Source organism: Phallusia mammillata, chromosome 3, assembly GCF_965637545.1.
Source record: "Phallusia mammillata chromosome 3, kaPhaMamm4.hap1.1, whole genome shotgun sequence".
Taxonomy (NCBI): domain Eukaryota; kingdom Metazoa; phylum Chordata; class Ascidiacea; order Phlebobranchia; family Ascidiidae; genus Phallusia; species Phallusia mammillata.
Genome location: NC_137254.1, coordinates 23,824,550 through 23,839,423, shown reverse-complemented (window position 1 = coordinate 23,839,423; position 14,874 = coordinate 23,824,550). Strand labels below are relative to the sequence as shown.

The window sequence follows — 14,874 nt, the reverse complement described above, 5'->3', positions numbered from 1 at the left end:
GCATGACAATAAACTAAATTAGTATGACATAATGGTAATATTAAAAACTATAATGTTAAATGAGATTATGTCAGAAAACAGTTAATTAAAGCATACCATGTGCTACTTTTCTTGCAACTGCTCTCAATGCCATTTCTTGCTGAAGAAGACTGTTCTAATGAATACATGGAATGGCATTTGGCTTTAACACCAGAACTTTTGCCATACCCCTGTCTGCTGCATTTTATTTGTAAAACATTCATCTGTGAAATGTAGGCTACAAAGAACACTGTATTTCGTTGGTCCCTTTTTTCACGTTAACAAATTTAATCCAAGCTGACCGCAATCGCTTTATATTTGGAAAGCGAAAAAGTGTCATATTGCTGGCCTTTTGATTTCCTCTTGAATTGCAACCATACAAAGAACACACTGCAGGCATTTTTTCACACTTGAGTATAAAAATGAAAACATTTAAACACCAAAATACCTAAACTAACTAACGTAATTGGCGTCGCAGAACGTTAACAACCACCGACTACAAACAAGCTCCAAACCAAGTTGGTACGAGGTGACGTCACATGGCGTTTGAGCTCAGTGACAAAATATCCGCAAGGTGTCAGTGTTTTTAGATTTAAAACATAAATATTTGACTAGCAACATCGATTTTTGTGGTTTTAAATTGGAAATCGTGTTTATAAAAATACGACAAACAACATATTAAAAAATAATTTTCCGGTGCCGGGGCTCTTTAAGTAAATCACCAAGTTCGAATTTCCCCCTCTGTTATTTTTATAATGATGTTTTGTGCCCAACATTAACAAAAAAAATATTCTTTAATCGAAATAATTTTGTGAAGCGATTTGGTCGGGACCTTAAAGGGATACTGCAATCTTATTTAGTTTGAATAGTGATTTCGTGAGAAAGTAATATCAGGTGGAATTTTGAAAAATCTGATGTACTTGCATTAGTCATTTATTGCATCACAATCAACAGATCAAATGCATTTATTCGCGAACAATAACAAAGTCATTGATACTTTTAGTAATGTCTGTGACGTAACAAACGATTTTTGGATTTTATGCGCCTTGCAAAACTAGGTGAAAACTAAGTTAATCTTACATGTTGTTGCGGAAAATATTGTATTAAATTAACTTTCAACGGTTAATTTCAACCCACGGGCCCGAGTTTGGTGACTTCTGACTCACATAATTTCCCTCCAAAAACATTAAATTTCCCACTAGTGAAAAATTTCCCACCGGTTAAGAACCACTGTATTAGTAAGTTCTTGTGGTCTCGTAAGCACTTTCATGGAAAAGTGCAGAGGATCGAGTTTCCATAAATGATACTTGTTTAATTAATTTAGTTTACAAATCAAACGTTTCAAAATTCGTAATCGCATTACCATTTTGCAAAGAAAATTAACAAGCGTATAGTTTGTTCAGAGGTATACTACGTTTTAAATATCACTGACTTCACAACTTTTATTTTACTAACAATCGCCACTAATCTTAAGTAGAAAATTTTAATTATGTTAAAAATAATCGATGTGCATCAAGGATTTTATTTCTAAATTGGTGTGTAACAATAACTTTCGTAAAGTAATTTTCAAATGTTGTGAGGGTAACTACTAACCGCTTTCCAAAATAAAGAATCCGTAATGTATAACACTCTCCACAAATACTTTATTATCTTACTTCATAATACATTGAAAAGTCACAAATCCGAATAACGTGAAGTCATTTTGTAACTACAACATAGCTATTTTTGCATTATTTTTATTCCGCTGGTTTCACGGAAGACATTCTGTCGTTTGCTCCGCCCCAAACTGTCCAATGCGGGTACATGCCAGGTGTGAGTGTGTGGCTTGTTCCCTCGAAGTTAAAGTCATCATAAACAACCCAACTGCAAATTTAGATAAACTTAGGTCCTAATAAAAAAAGGTTTTCGCACAAGCTTGTCCGTGGCGTCACCTTTACATGTACTAATGATGTGGTGAATAAAAATATGTAACATTGACCAATTATTAATAAATTACATTTTTGCTGTGTAAACATTATGCTAAGCAAATTTTGGTATAGTTGGGTTTTCGAACATTTACCTCAATTCTCCAACAACTTTGGCGGATGACACTTGGTCATTTATTCCTAGGTCACTGAGAACAGCACATGCCTCAGTTACAAAAATTTCTTTTCCACGAAAATTTTCGTCCGTATAAAGAACAATCTAAAAAACAAAAACACCGCTAATTGTCCTTCATGACTTTAGTGACCTTTTAAAAGTCTTAGTTTTTCTAACATTTGCGATGTTGAAGTTTAATCACAAAATATAGTTAAATCACAAAATAAACGATTTCACCAGCGAGAAGATCGGGAGTGTTGGAAGGTGACGATCAATGTTTTTGTGAAAAAATATTTGAAAAATATTCACAAAAATGTAATTTGTTTGACGCCTTACTGTTGCAGCTGGTTTCGCGGAAGATAATTGGTCGTTTCTGCCTTGCCAGTCTGTCCAGCTTGCGTATTCCCCAGGGTTTAGAGTGTATTTCTGACCTTGGAAGTTTCTGTCGTCGTAAACATTCCATCTGCAAAAAATCCAAATTTTCATCCCAGTACACATTCGTTATTGCACGTCAACACACATAAATTTTGGGAATTACAAAGTTATCAGTACAAGTTACGAATACGATTTAACGTACGTGTTTGCGTTCAATATTACCATTAAGAACAGTCAAATCAGGACAGACTTAAAAATTAGTATTTGAAAAATGTTCAGATTAAGTTGCACGTACGGCTTTCTGATCACTTTAATGGACGACACTCGGTCATTTAAGTTAATTTGGCGAAAGTCCTCACATGCAGAAGTCAATTCGACCTTTTTTCCGCGAAAGTCTGTTTCATCGTAGAGAATAATCTGAAAAAAATTCATATACAGCAAGTTGATCTTTCAACCACGGTGTGGTCAAGACAACCGAATTGCAAATTTTAAACAACACCTTACAATTTTCGCTTTTTGTGGTGAACATTTTCTCTAATTAGAAAAATTTATTCTATTTTTATAAAAAATGTATTTTTAATAAGTTACAAAAATTTTACTTACCCTAGACATGATTGTTTTGTACTCGGTGTTGTTGCCAAATGCAATACAATTCTTAAAATCTACTTTACTAAAACAAACAATGCAGTTATTCTAATATTTCAAAACGTTCATCCTAAGGCATTGTTACATTTAATACACGAGGGCATCGGTACTGATTTCAACTTGTTTTACTGAAAGCTTTTGTGTGGCTATAAGCGTAAAACAGTTTTTATTCATTTGCTTTTGAAACCTTTTCATGTGTCGAATTTTACACAGACACCTGCAAACGCAACAAAACTTTAAGATTTGTAAGTTGTCGGTAACTGCTGCCGACGAACTGATCGCTTACTGGTTGGTTTTTATACACATAAACGGATGGGCACAGTGCAAGGAAATGATTGCATTCAACAAGTATTTATAAACATCAAAACAGGAACAATACTAGCAATTTGACGCCGGTCTCATGATGTCCATTTCCTTTTCTGTTTTTTATTTGTTTTTAGCGCTGAAACAAATTAATTAAATTGATTGATTTATGTGTGTTGTGACAGTTGTTAGTAATTGAATAACTATCTAAAAATATTCCCAGCATAGGCAAACCCAACCACAAATTAATTGGTACCGACGAAATACAAACTCGTAAGCTTAAAAGCAATTCATACTTTTGTTTAATACTAACCTAGGACGTTTCTGAATCGGAATCCCAATCAAGTGTATATTTACTATGTCTGGGACAGGCTTACCTTACCATTTGGTCGTGATTTTCCCTTATATACCAGTCAATTTCAGTGATAGTCGGACTACGGTTTGCTAATCTTTGGATGGGGGATTCTTGTAAATGCCACCGCAAATCACAAATCAACTTCCGTGAGGCTCGGTATTTTTTCTCCATGTTGTGATATTTCTCCTACTAACCGCTCGGCCAAAAAATACAAACTCGGTATTATTTAACATTCTGCATAAATACTTTATTATTCTACTTGATAATACATTGAAAAGTCAAAAATCAGAAAAACGTGAAGTCATATTATAAGTACAACATAGATATATTTGTTTTATTTTTATTTTGCTGGTTTCACGGAAGACATTCTGTCGTTTGCTCCACCCCAAGATGTCCAATGCGGGTAGTCGCCAGGTGGGAGTGTGTGGCTTGCACCCCAGAAGTCACAACCATCGTAAACAACCCAACTGCAAAGTTTAGATGAATTTAGGTCGTAACAAAAAATGGTTTTCACATAAGCTTGTTGGCACGTTTACATGTACATATAATGAGGTAAATAAAAATATTTAACGTAGACCAAATATTAATAAATCACTTTTTACTATGCAAACATTATGCTATACAACTTTTGGTACAGTTGGGTTTTCGAAAACTTGCCTCATTTCTCCAACAACTTTGGCGGATGACACTTGGTCATTCATTCCGTGATCACTGAGCAAACCACATGCCTCCGTTACACAAGTTTTTTTCCACCAAAGTTTTCGTCTGAATAAAGTATAATCTGAAAAACAAAAACGTCAACAATTGTCCTTCATGACTCTAGTGACCTTTTAAAAGTAGTAGTTTTTCTAACGTTTGCGATGTTGAAGTTTAGTCACAAAATGTATCGGTTATTATTTTTTTGATTATTGCGTCTTGTTGGGTTAAATGGTTTCGTATAAAGGGTCTGTATGCTTCGTATTTTAACGACTTAACAAGCAAGAAGATTGACAGCGTTGGGGCGTGACGACCAATTTTTGTTAGTTAAAAAAGTAATTGTATGAAAAAAATATTCACAAAAATGTAATTTGTTTGACGCCTTACTGATGAAGCTGACTTTGCGGAAGATAATTTGTCATTCGTGCCACGCCAGTCTGTCCAGCTTGCGTAGTTCCCAGGTTGCAAAGTATATTTCTTACCCTGGTAGCTAAACTCTTCGTAAACATCTCATCTGCAGGAAATATTAAGTTTCATCACAGTGCACATTCGTTATTGCACGTCGACAAACATTAATTTGGGAATTACATAGTTATCTGTAGAAGTTGCGGATACGATTTAAAGTAAGTGTTTGCGTTCGATGTAACCATTAAGCACAAATTAGGATAAACTTGGAAAATAGTATTTGAAAAATGTGCAGATTATGTTTTAAAATGTACGTACGGCACTCCCTCCACTTTAAGCGACGACACTCGGTTATTCATACCGAGTGGGCGAAGGTTGTCACATGCAGAAGTCAATATGACCGTATCTCCGCCAAAGTCTAATTTTTCGTAGAGGGTAATCTGTAAAAAATACACATACAGTAAATCGATCTTTTAACCGTGGTGTGGTCAAGATAAGCGAATTGCAAATTTCAAACAACACATTGCAATTTTCGCTCTTTGTGGTAATATTTTCTTGAATTGGAATGGGTATGAGGTTAAATTTAAAACAATAAGTGATTGCAGTTAATATAAAAATTGATTTTAAATAGGTTACAAAAATCTTACTTACCTTTGACATTAGTTCTTTGTATTCGGTGCGTGAACAAACAATACAATTTTCAAAATGTACTTTACTACAAGAAAAAAAATGTAATTATTCTAGTATGTTTATCTTTTTTTCGATCAAAGTGCATTTTTACATTACGATAGTACATGGCACTGATTTTTGCCTGTTTTACTGAAAGCATTGGTGTGGGGTTAAGCGTAAAACGGTTTGTTCATTCGCCTTGCAACCTTTCGCTGGTCGCATTCACACAATGAGCTGCAATGCAACAGCTTAGAACATTCATTGTTACCGACGAACTGAGCGCTTACATGTCGGTTTCTATTCACAAAAACGGAAACGAGTAAGCACTCTGTCTGGAAATGAAAATGCATTTGACGAGTCATTATATTGAACAAAACAGGAATAATACCAGAAATTCGATGCGGTTCCTTTCCTAATGTTGCATTATGTTTTGTGATTAATGAACAACTAGCTGGATATATATTTTTTTAACATAGAGCAACCCCCCAAAAAAGTTGCCTGATTCAGTCCTTGTCAGGTCAGGATAATGCTCCTGTACTGGTACTCTGTAATCCGGTACAATACCTAAAAAAAATAAAAAAATACGCTACCAAATATGTTGAAAATGTTGATGGTCAGAGCTATTAGGGTCGGGGTGAGGGTTTGTCACCAAAAAAACATTATAATTCAATCTTGGATACCCGCTTTGGGTTAATATTCTCACATGATTTGCGAATGGTTTTGAAGCATCTTATTTTCAAGTCCGAAATTGCAGTGTAACAAGAAATCCACTCATATTCTTCGTTCATATTGGAACTACAAACAGCGGTGTATTTACCAGTGCCTCTTGTGGTTTGTAAAAAGAAGTAATGTAGCCTATATTCCACAATCCACAAATCTTGTTTTTAACGTTTAAAGATCAGATGCTGTATGTCTTGATAGGCTTTGCAAGTGCTCAGAGCAAAAAGTGGACGCCACAACGTCATACATCCCAAGCTCAACGAGGGAACGGCATGCGAAATTAAACTCAACCTTTTGCCTCGAAATTTATTATCTGTATAAAGTGTAATCTGTGAAACAAAAAAATCCTTGATTGACCACAGAACAAATTGCTTTGTTTGGTTTTTGGGTTACATTAGTCTTTGGGTTACAAAGAATTTAAAGAAGGAAATCAATGGTTCAACTTAAAGTAAACACTGTAAAAAGTTATGCTTGGTTTCTAAAAAAGTTTCACTTACGCTTGGCAACACAATTCCGCCAGCGTAATTTAATTTTAACCAGATAAATGCAATACATGACTAAATAAAAATTACTTATATATATATGTATTGCATTCATTACACAACATGCGTCAGAAGTAATGTAGCCTATATTCCACAAACCAGAAATCTTGATTCCAACGACTGGATGCTGTATGTGTTGTAAAATAAAAGTGCAATTGCACTATTTCGAGTTTGTTAGATGTTGGTCGCCATATGTGTTTGATTCTTTTGTATCCCATTTTACTCGTAGTGCTGTAAACACGCATTTACTGACCACAATAAAGATATGTGCATATGGTTGTACTTTTTACTCGCCTTGTAACAAAGCATTTAAAGCAGATGCTAACGTCTGCTTAAAATATCCAGACTCATTTGGTTTTAATTCTAAATACCCAAACGTTTTTGTCATGTTGGAACATGCAACAGCTTTTTTAATTGGAAATGCAGACAAATCCGGAAACAATTAATTTTTAATTAAAAATACAAACAATTTTATTGTTTAATCCATTAGTCCATGTCGGTTCGTAAACGCTTTCATGGAAATGCGTGTAAAGGATCGAGTTTCCGTAATGGAAATAATACTTTTTATTTAATTTAACAAAATTGTTCCTTGCGAAACATAAAGAGCCCTGTCTAAAATGCAACTATCATTAATCGAATGGAATACCATTGCAATACCAGAGCTCCTGGTATTTGTTGTCAATATAGTTTCCGGTACAGTTTGTAGAATTTGCGCTCGGTTTGCATCATTTATCTACCGAGCGTTCGTCTGGGAACAGCTACTAAACAGCAAACCCTTCTAAAATATTTTTCCATAGACCCTAATTGAACGCCAAATGCTCAAATTTTTTTGAAGCCCATCTTGTTTTCAAGTCCTGTGAAACAGATTATAATTAGAATTCACTTATTTTCTTCTTTCATATAAGAACTATAAACAGCGGCGTATTTACCAGTGCCTCTTGTGGTTTGTAAAAAAAAGTAATGTATCCTATATTACATATAACAAATATCTGGTTTTCAAATATTAAGTGCTGTATGTGTTGAAAGTAACGCACGGCTGCAGATATATATATTTCATTTTACATTTGACAAACCTGGTAACCGATAACCGTGGGTGTTCAATTGTGCGTTGTTCGCCCTAAATGAGTCCTGTCAGGTCAGGAAAATGTTCCTGCTACCGGTACCATGTAATCCGGTACAACCTGTTTCATGAGGGAGCTTTTAGAGTCCGGGTAAGGGTTTGTATATAACCTAATTACAATTCAATCTCGGATACCTCTTTTCGGTTAATATTCTCACATGTTTTGAGGGTGGTTCTAAACACCATGTGTTAATACATGTGCGAATTTTAGCCCAAAAAGAGTCATTTGTTGGTTCTGAAAAAGTTGCTGGCATTTGAGTGTGGTAAAAAACATGCTCATGCTAGCGTACAGTTTGCAAACATCGAAACAAACTAAGATATGTTTAGGGTTTTCTTTTTTTCCAGCACAACACGTGTCAGACAATACTGCTCTTTGTAGAATAACCGTTTTCTGATGTGTGTGCCATATACGTTATTGTTCCGTGCATTCTTATAGTAACAATTTAGCACTTATGAAGGATTTTGTTTGTCATTAGTTGAAATCACTTTCAAACCACTTCAACAAAGATCTTTTCAAAATCGAAACAACCGCCCTGAGCAAACTGAATGCCCATTCAGAGCACCTTACATAGCTGATATTGTGGTGCACCAGTATGCGTGTGAAACTGTTGCACGTACTAACAAAATCGTAACGTCAGTTATCCCACTACGGCTACGCGAATAAGATTGGTCTGCGTTGGGATGTTCTTAACATCTGTGGGTGTCAAAAAACATGCTCATGCAAAGCGTACAGTTTTTGCAAACATCGAAACATTTTAAGTTATTTTCTGCGTTTCCGTTTGTTCCCAACCGATGCCTTTCTTTAAATTGCGGCTTTCTTTTCAGTTTTGAGTATTTCCGCAATCATTTTTTAAATATGCGCATCCTACGTCTTCCAAATATTTGCTGATGTGATTTAAATATGAGCGCTCACGTAGGTAACGCGACCAAGATATTCCTGTGTTCTTAAAAAGTGGATTAAATGTAATGTAGACAGTTAAAACTTAACCGATTTTGATTTGATTCGTGTAGTAATAAAATGTCTTGCTTCTGCTACGCCATCTAGTCCAAAATTTGCCAGGTTTAATGTTCTACATGCATCTACTTGTTTTGCAAGTACCAATTAACCACTTACCAAGCAATTCTATGAGGACTAAACAAAACTGCCAACTTGTCGGTACGAATCAACGCAACATTTTACTGTATAACATTCCAAGTATAGTATTTTGTTATTATATTAACCACACATACGGCTAAAACTCCAGTTAACAATAGTTTATAATGCGATTAGAATAAAGTTGTATTATTTTTGTGTTTTTATGCCGGTTTCACAGAAGATATTTTGTCGCCTTGACCACCCCAATCGGTCCAGGTTGGATAGCCACCAGGGTTCAGAGTGTAATTTGAACCTTTGTATTCTGCGTCGTCGTAGACAATCCAACTACAACATATAAACGTACATGAAGTATTGAATTCGTCAAGAGACTAAAACATACGAGTTTGACATAATGATTTTAAATTACACTTACGGTCCCCCTTCCACTTTGATGGACGACACTTGGTCATTCATTTGGTAAGTACCGAGAAAGCCGCATGGTTCAGTTATCCGAACGACTCTTCCTTGGAAATTCGGGTGCTCATAAAGTAAAATCTGAAAAAAATGTAGCCAGTCACTGTTATGGATCTCAACTCTGAATTTACAAAATGTGCACAAAAGTTTTCACGAATATCTTTCATGTTTGTAAATTTTCGCTTATGCTTTCTACCTTTACATTGAAATGCAAATTTTGTGGATAAACAAATCGTCACATTAAATTTATAATATATGTTGCAAAATGCTGCTTACCGCTGAAACTGGCTTGACAGAAGATAGTTTATCGCCTTGGCCTCCCCAAGCATTCCAGTCTTTGTATTCACCAGCGCTCAGGGTGTATTTTACACCCTTGTAGTATGAATCGTCATAAATTTCCCATCTGTAACAAACGCAACATATAACTCAATCCAAGCTTTGTTAGGAGTTACCCACAAAGTATGTGCGTAAAATTATCAACACAAAAAAGTTTATTTTATGTTGAATTGGAAAATACTTTTCAGACAGGATTTGTGTAGGTAATGTAAAACTGTACACCTACGTGCCCTCGTCCACTATAATAGACGATACAACGTCATTCATTCCCAATTCACCGAGAAATCCGTATCCCGAAGTCAACTGCACCTTTTTTCCAGTAAAATTCGGATCTGCATAAAGTGTAATCTGAAAAAAAAAACACATTGGTATTTTATTATTATAACTGTAACCGTTTACTTTCAAACTTGTTCGGTTTTTTCGTACTAACTGAACAGTAAGTAACCGAAAACATATCGACTCGTGTGCAAACACATTTAAAAGTATCAATATGATAACATTGCACCAGGAATGATTTGGTGGAAAGTAAAATTCAACAATTAGTAAAAGCTCTGTTTTCAAAATACCCGTACTAATTTGGTCAAATATACAATCAGTGGCCCTGATGAAGACGACCTGTATAGGACGTCGAAACATCGGAATAAAATTACATTTGCCAGAAGAGTTCTGCAAACTTGATACAATCAGTTGTTTTCCAAATTCTTCTAACTGGTTGACGTTATTAAAAGTGTTCGCATTAGTCGGTGTACGCAACAATGTGATCATGAGCGTTTTTTTGGTAAACTGCTTACCGATGGTGCTGGTTTCACTGATGATATTTTATCGCCTTCGCCACCCCACGCTGTCCATGTTGGGTATTCACCAGGTTTCACAAGGTAATTAACACCCGTGTATTTTTCACCGTGGTAGACAATCCATCTGCAATAAGTACGACAATGGTCAGTATACTGTTCATCAGTCATTGGCATACATTGAACTTTAAAAAGTGTTAACCTTACAAACAGATTTTAATGATAAGATTTTTCTTTGGATAAAAAAATTACTCACGGAGCTCCTTCCACTGTAATGGACGACACAACGTTGTTCATATCCTGCTCACTAAGGTTAGCACTTGGTGCAGTCAACTCAACATTTTTTCCATTGAAACTCGGGTCAACAAAAAGAGTAATCTTTAGAAAAGAAGCATGATTTTTGCTGTAAGTTTTTTGTTAATGGAAAGTTAATATTGATATAGTCAAAACAGAAATTATAAACGCTTCTTTAGCTACGGTTATTCAAAAATATACTTTTTGTATCGTAGCTATCCTTTTGGTGATGCTTGTGTTGCGAAAAAAACACATAAATACGATTTTCGTTGTCTACTTTTCTTTGTAGTGATAAAGGTTTGGTGGTAATTGCGACATTTTTATTCCCCCACCATACAATTAGGCGTCAATTCAAGTGTTATTTAGTGTTTATTAGGGCTTTTTACTAATGTTTTAGCATAGATGTGGCTAAATGCGTACTTATACTATTTTGTTGTTTTGGTTTCAAATTATTTACTCGTCTCAAACTATCAATTTCTAGCCTCCAAATTTAGGATCATTTTATCGGCTTTTATCCAAAAAAAGTTTACTGCGAAAACCCAAAGAGCATAGTCTGATAATTACACTGTCATTATTTTAGTCAATCGCAGCTGAGCGAAAATGCGCAAAAATCCACCCAGTTTAAACCTTATTTATTCATAAACTTCTGAATTGACTAAAGCGTATGTTGCAAATTTACGCTTATGTTTTCTACCTTTACACCCAAACGCAAATTTTGTGGATAAGTAAATCGTTAGATTGAATTTAAAAAAGATTTAGCAAACTGCTTACTGCTGAAACTGGCTTGACAGAAGATAATTTATCGCCTTGACCTCCCCAAGCATTCCAGTCTCTGTATTCACCAGGGCCCAGGGTGTATTTTGCACCCTTGTAGTATGCATCGTCATAAATTTCCCATCTGTAAAAAATGCTAAATATAACTCATTCCACGTTTTAATGGTTAGTACCAATGTTAGGAGTTACAAAGTAACCCACAAAGTCGGTGCGTTAAAAAGTATATTGACAAAAAAATAAACACTCAAATAAAATGTTTCATATATTTTGAATTGAAATATACTGTACTTAAAATATAGGATTTGTTTAGGTAATGTAAAACAATACACCTACCGGCCCTCGTTCACTATAATAGATGATACAAGGTCATTCATTTTCCTTTTACCGAGAAATGGGCATCCCGAAGTCAAATTCACCTTTTTTCCAGTAAAATTTGGATCTGCATAAAGTGTAATCTGAAAAAAACGTGGGTGTTTTCCATTATAACTCTAACCGTTTACCAATTCGGTCAAATAGACAATCACTGGTTTAAAAAAACTTTCGCAAATTTACTTCACTGGGTAACGTTATTAAAAAGGTTTGCGTTAGTCGATGTAGACAACAAATGTGATTATGCGTGTTTTATTTGGTAAACTGCTTACCGATGGTGCCAGTTTCACTGATGATATTTTATCGCCTTCGCCTCCCCACGCTGTCCAGGTTGGGTATTCACCAGGTTTCAAAAGGTAACAAACACCAGCGTAATTTTCTTCGTTGTAGACAATCCATCTGCAATAAATACAACAATGGCCAGTATACCTTTCATCTGTCATTAACATACATTAAACTTTACAAAGTGTCTACCTAACAAACAAATAAATTTAAAGACAAGATTTTGTTCAGGGATTGTTTAAAATAATACTCACGGAGCTCCTTTAACTTTTATTGACGACACCACGTTGTTCATTCCCTGCTCACTGAGGTTAGCACTTGCTGCAGTCAACTTAACTTTTTTTCCACTGAAATTCGGGTCGGCATAAAGAACAATCTGACAAAAACATGACTTTATATGCTGCTGCTATAATCATTTGGTGACGGACTGAGAATCAGAACAAAAAGTATACACGGTTCTTATTTCTTACCTTCACCATTCTTCTCTTTGTGATGGATGTGTTGCGAAAAAAAACCACAAATGCAGTTTTTGTAATCTACTTTCTTTTCTATAATAATGTAGGTTTAGTAGTAATTGCGACAGTTTAATTCACACGCCACAAGGCGTAACTTTTGTTACAATTCAATATTACGAGGTTTTTTTCGATTGTATTAGTCCTCCTAATGCAGATATGTCGCGACAGAGGCACTACTATAGTTTCAAAACTACTTTACTCGTCGCAACTGTCAATTTTTAACCTCCGAATTAAACAAAACGGTCCAAAACTACACAAGGGCCCAAAGCGGTCGGTAAATTGTTGCCGACAAATTTATGATCATTTCATCGGCTTTTATCCTCAAAAACGTTTTCTGTGAAAGAAAAAGAGCCCTGTCTAAAATGCGACTATCATTAATCAAATGGAATACCATTGCAATACCAGCGTTCCTGGTACTTGTTGTCAATATAGTTTCCGGTAGAGTTTGTAGAATTTGCGCTCGGTTTGCAGCATTTATCACCTCAGCATTCATCTGGGAACAGTTAATGCGAGAAACAGTAAACCCTTTCTAAAATAATTTTTGTTCTAGAGACCTTAATTTAACGCCAAATGCTTAGAAATATTTTGAAGTATCTTATTGTCAAGTCCTGTGAAACTGGACTGTAATAAGAGTGTAATAGCCTAATAATGGAGTGTAATAAAATCCACTCATAATATTCATTCATATAAGAACTATAAACAGTGAAGTAGTTACCAGTGTCTCTTGTGGTTCGTAAAAAGAAGTAATGTAGCCTACAGCCCATCAACCAGAAATCTTTTTTTCAACGTTTAAAGACTATAGATGCTGATGTGTTGACAATTTTTTTACTCGTATTTTTACTCGCCTTGTCACAAAGCATTTAAAACGGATGCTAACGTCTGCTTAAAACATCCAGACTCATTGTTTTTTAATTGGAAATGCAGACAAATCCGGAAACAATTAATTTTTAATTGAAAATAAACACAATTTTTTTGTTTAATCCATTAGTTCATGTCGGTTCGTAAACGCTTTCATGGAAAAGGGTGCAAACGATCGAGTTTCCGCAAAGGAAATAATACTTTTTTAATTAATTAATTAATTTGGTATATACAGCCAAATTTTTAAAATTAATAATCACAATTCCATGTTGCAAATAAAATCAATCTTGCAAATAAAGAGTGTATTTTAGTCAAGGGATACATGACGTTTTTTTCTTTTGTTACTGATTGTTTCACAAGTTTTATTTTACTAACGGCCGCCGATAATCCTAAATCAAAAGTAAAGTCCCTGGAAGCGTGTTCCAGCGACTGTGCTTTTGATTTAGGATTAGTGGCGGCCGCTTGTTCTTCTGTCTGAAGATGCTCGTCCTTCTAATTCTGACTTTTACAAAATGAAAACTTTCAGTTTTTTTCAGCAATTCAAGCAGCCAAAGTAACACTCGGCCGCCGGAATATGTAAGTTATTTCAATTGACATTTGACAAACCTCATAAATCGATAGTCGAGGGTGCTCAATTATGCTTGGTTCGCCCTGATTCACTCCTTGTCAGGTCAGGGAAATGCTGCTGTTATCGATACCATGTAATTCGGTACAACCTGTTTCATGATACTACAGTTGGCTATTGTTGCCCTTTTGTCTGATTCTACTCGACATGACGTTTCTGCGTGTTGCTTTGCCTATGCACCCGATAAATAAAACTGTTTTGAAAGTTGTTCTGAAAAGATCTCTAATATTATCAACTAAGGGTTATTTGAAAAGTATGCCACGAGAAGATTTCTGGTCTATAAGAGAAAGTGTCTTGAGGTGTCTTGAGAAAAAATGTCGGCCACGGGCAACCGATTAAATGCCTGACAAATGCCTAAAGTTTATCCACGCGCCACAAAACCGTCTGTCTTAAAAATGTCCTTCCAAAAGCACTTAAACTGTCATATGAAAACACTCATTATTAATGCATGGTACTAAACCAATCAACTCCACATTCAGCAATTAGGGATTTACCGTTACGAAATTATTTTGGACACGAACCCTGCAATAATGGCTCACCACTAAAGCCTTAGA

The 14,874-nt window shown here is 35.3% G+C and overlaps 2 protein-coding genes across 2 annotated transcripts in view; both read right to left on the bottom strand.

Annotated features, from left to right (window-relative positions):
• Positions 1-13,314, bottom strand: part of LOC145218392 (beta/gamma crystallin domain-containing protein 1-like) — a 64,378-nt gene extending 51,064 nt beyond the window's left edge. Inside the window, exons 1-10 of the mRNA XM_080085794.1 lie at positions 13,229-13,314; positions 12,793-12,870; positions 12,577-12,698; positions 12,313-12,439; positions 12,005-12,126; positions 11,669-11,795; positions 10,860-10,981; positions 10,604-10,730; positions 10,039-10,160; positions 9,753-9,879 (exon numbers count right to left, since the gene is read on the bottom strand). Coding sequence (XP_079941920.1) covers positions 9,753-9,879; positions 10,039-10,160; positions 10,604-10,730; positions 10,860-10,981; positions 11,669-11,795; positions 12,005-12,126; positions 12,313-12,439; positions 12,577-12,698; positions 12,793-12,801 — 1,005 coding nt within the window. The 5' untranslated portion in view covers positions 12,802-12,870; positions 13,229-13,314. The remainder of the gene's footprint in view (positions 1-9,752; positions 9,880-10,038; positions 10,161-10,603; positions 10,731-10,859; positions 10,982-11,668; positions 11,796-12,004; positions 12,127-12,312; positions 12,440-12,576; positions 12,699-12,792; positions 12,871-13,228) is intronic.
• LOC145218099 (gamma-crystallin N-A-like) lies at positions 1,708-5,536 on the bottom strand. The gene is made up of 8 exons (XM_080085493.1): positions 5,528-5,536; positions 5,195-5,316; positions 4,433-4,540; positions 4,134-4,242; positions 2,768-2,889; positions 2,434-2,560; positions 2,078-2,202; positions 1,708-1,881 (listed from the first exon to the last, which is right to left on the bottom strand). The coding sequence occupies exons 1-8, from the start codon at positions 5,534-5,536 to the stop codon at positions 1,755-1,757; spliced, it is 849 nt and encodes a 282-aa protein (XP_079941619.1). The 3' UTR covers positions 1,708-1,754.
• Positions 13,315-14,874: the final 1,560 nt, after the last annotated feature.

Coding starts and splice junctions, on each gene's coding strand:
- LOC145218099 (XM_080085493.1), bottom strand. Junction 2,561..2,767: donor ATTAAAGTGATCAGAAAGCC/GTACGTGCAACT, acceptor GATTTTTTGCAG/ATGGAATGTTTACGACGACA. Junction 1,882..2,077: donor AAAGTTGTTGGAGAATTGAG/GTAAATGTTCGA, acceptor CTAAATTTGCAG/TTGGGTTGTTTATGATGACT.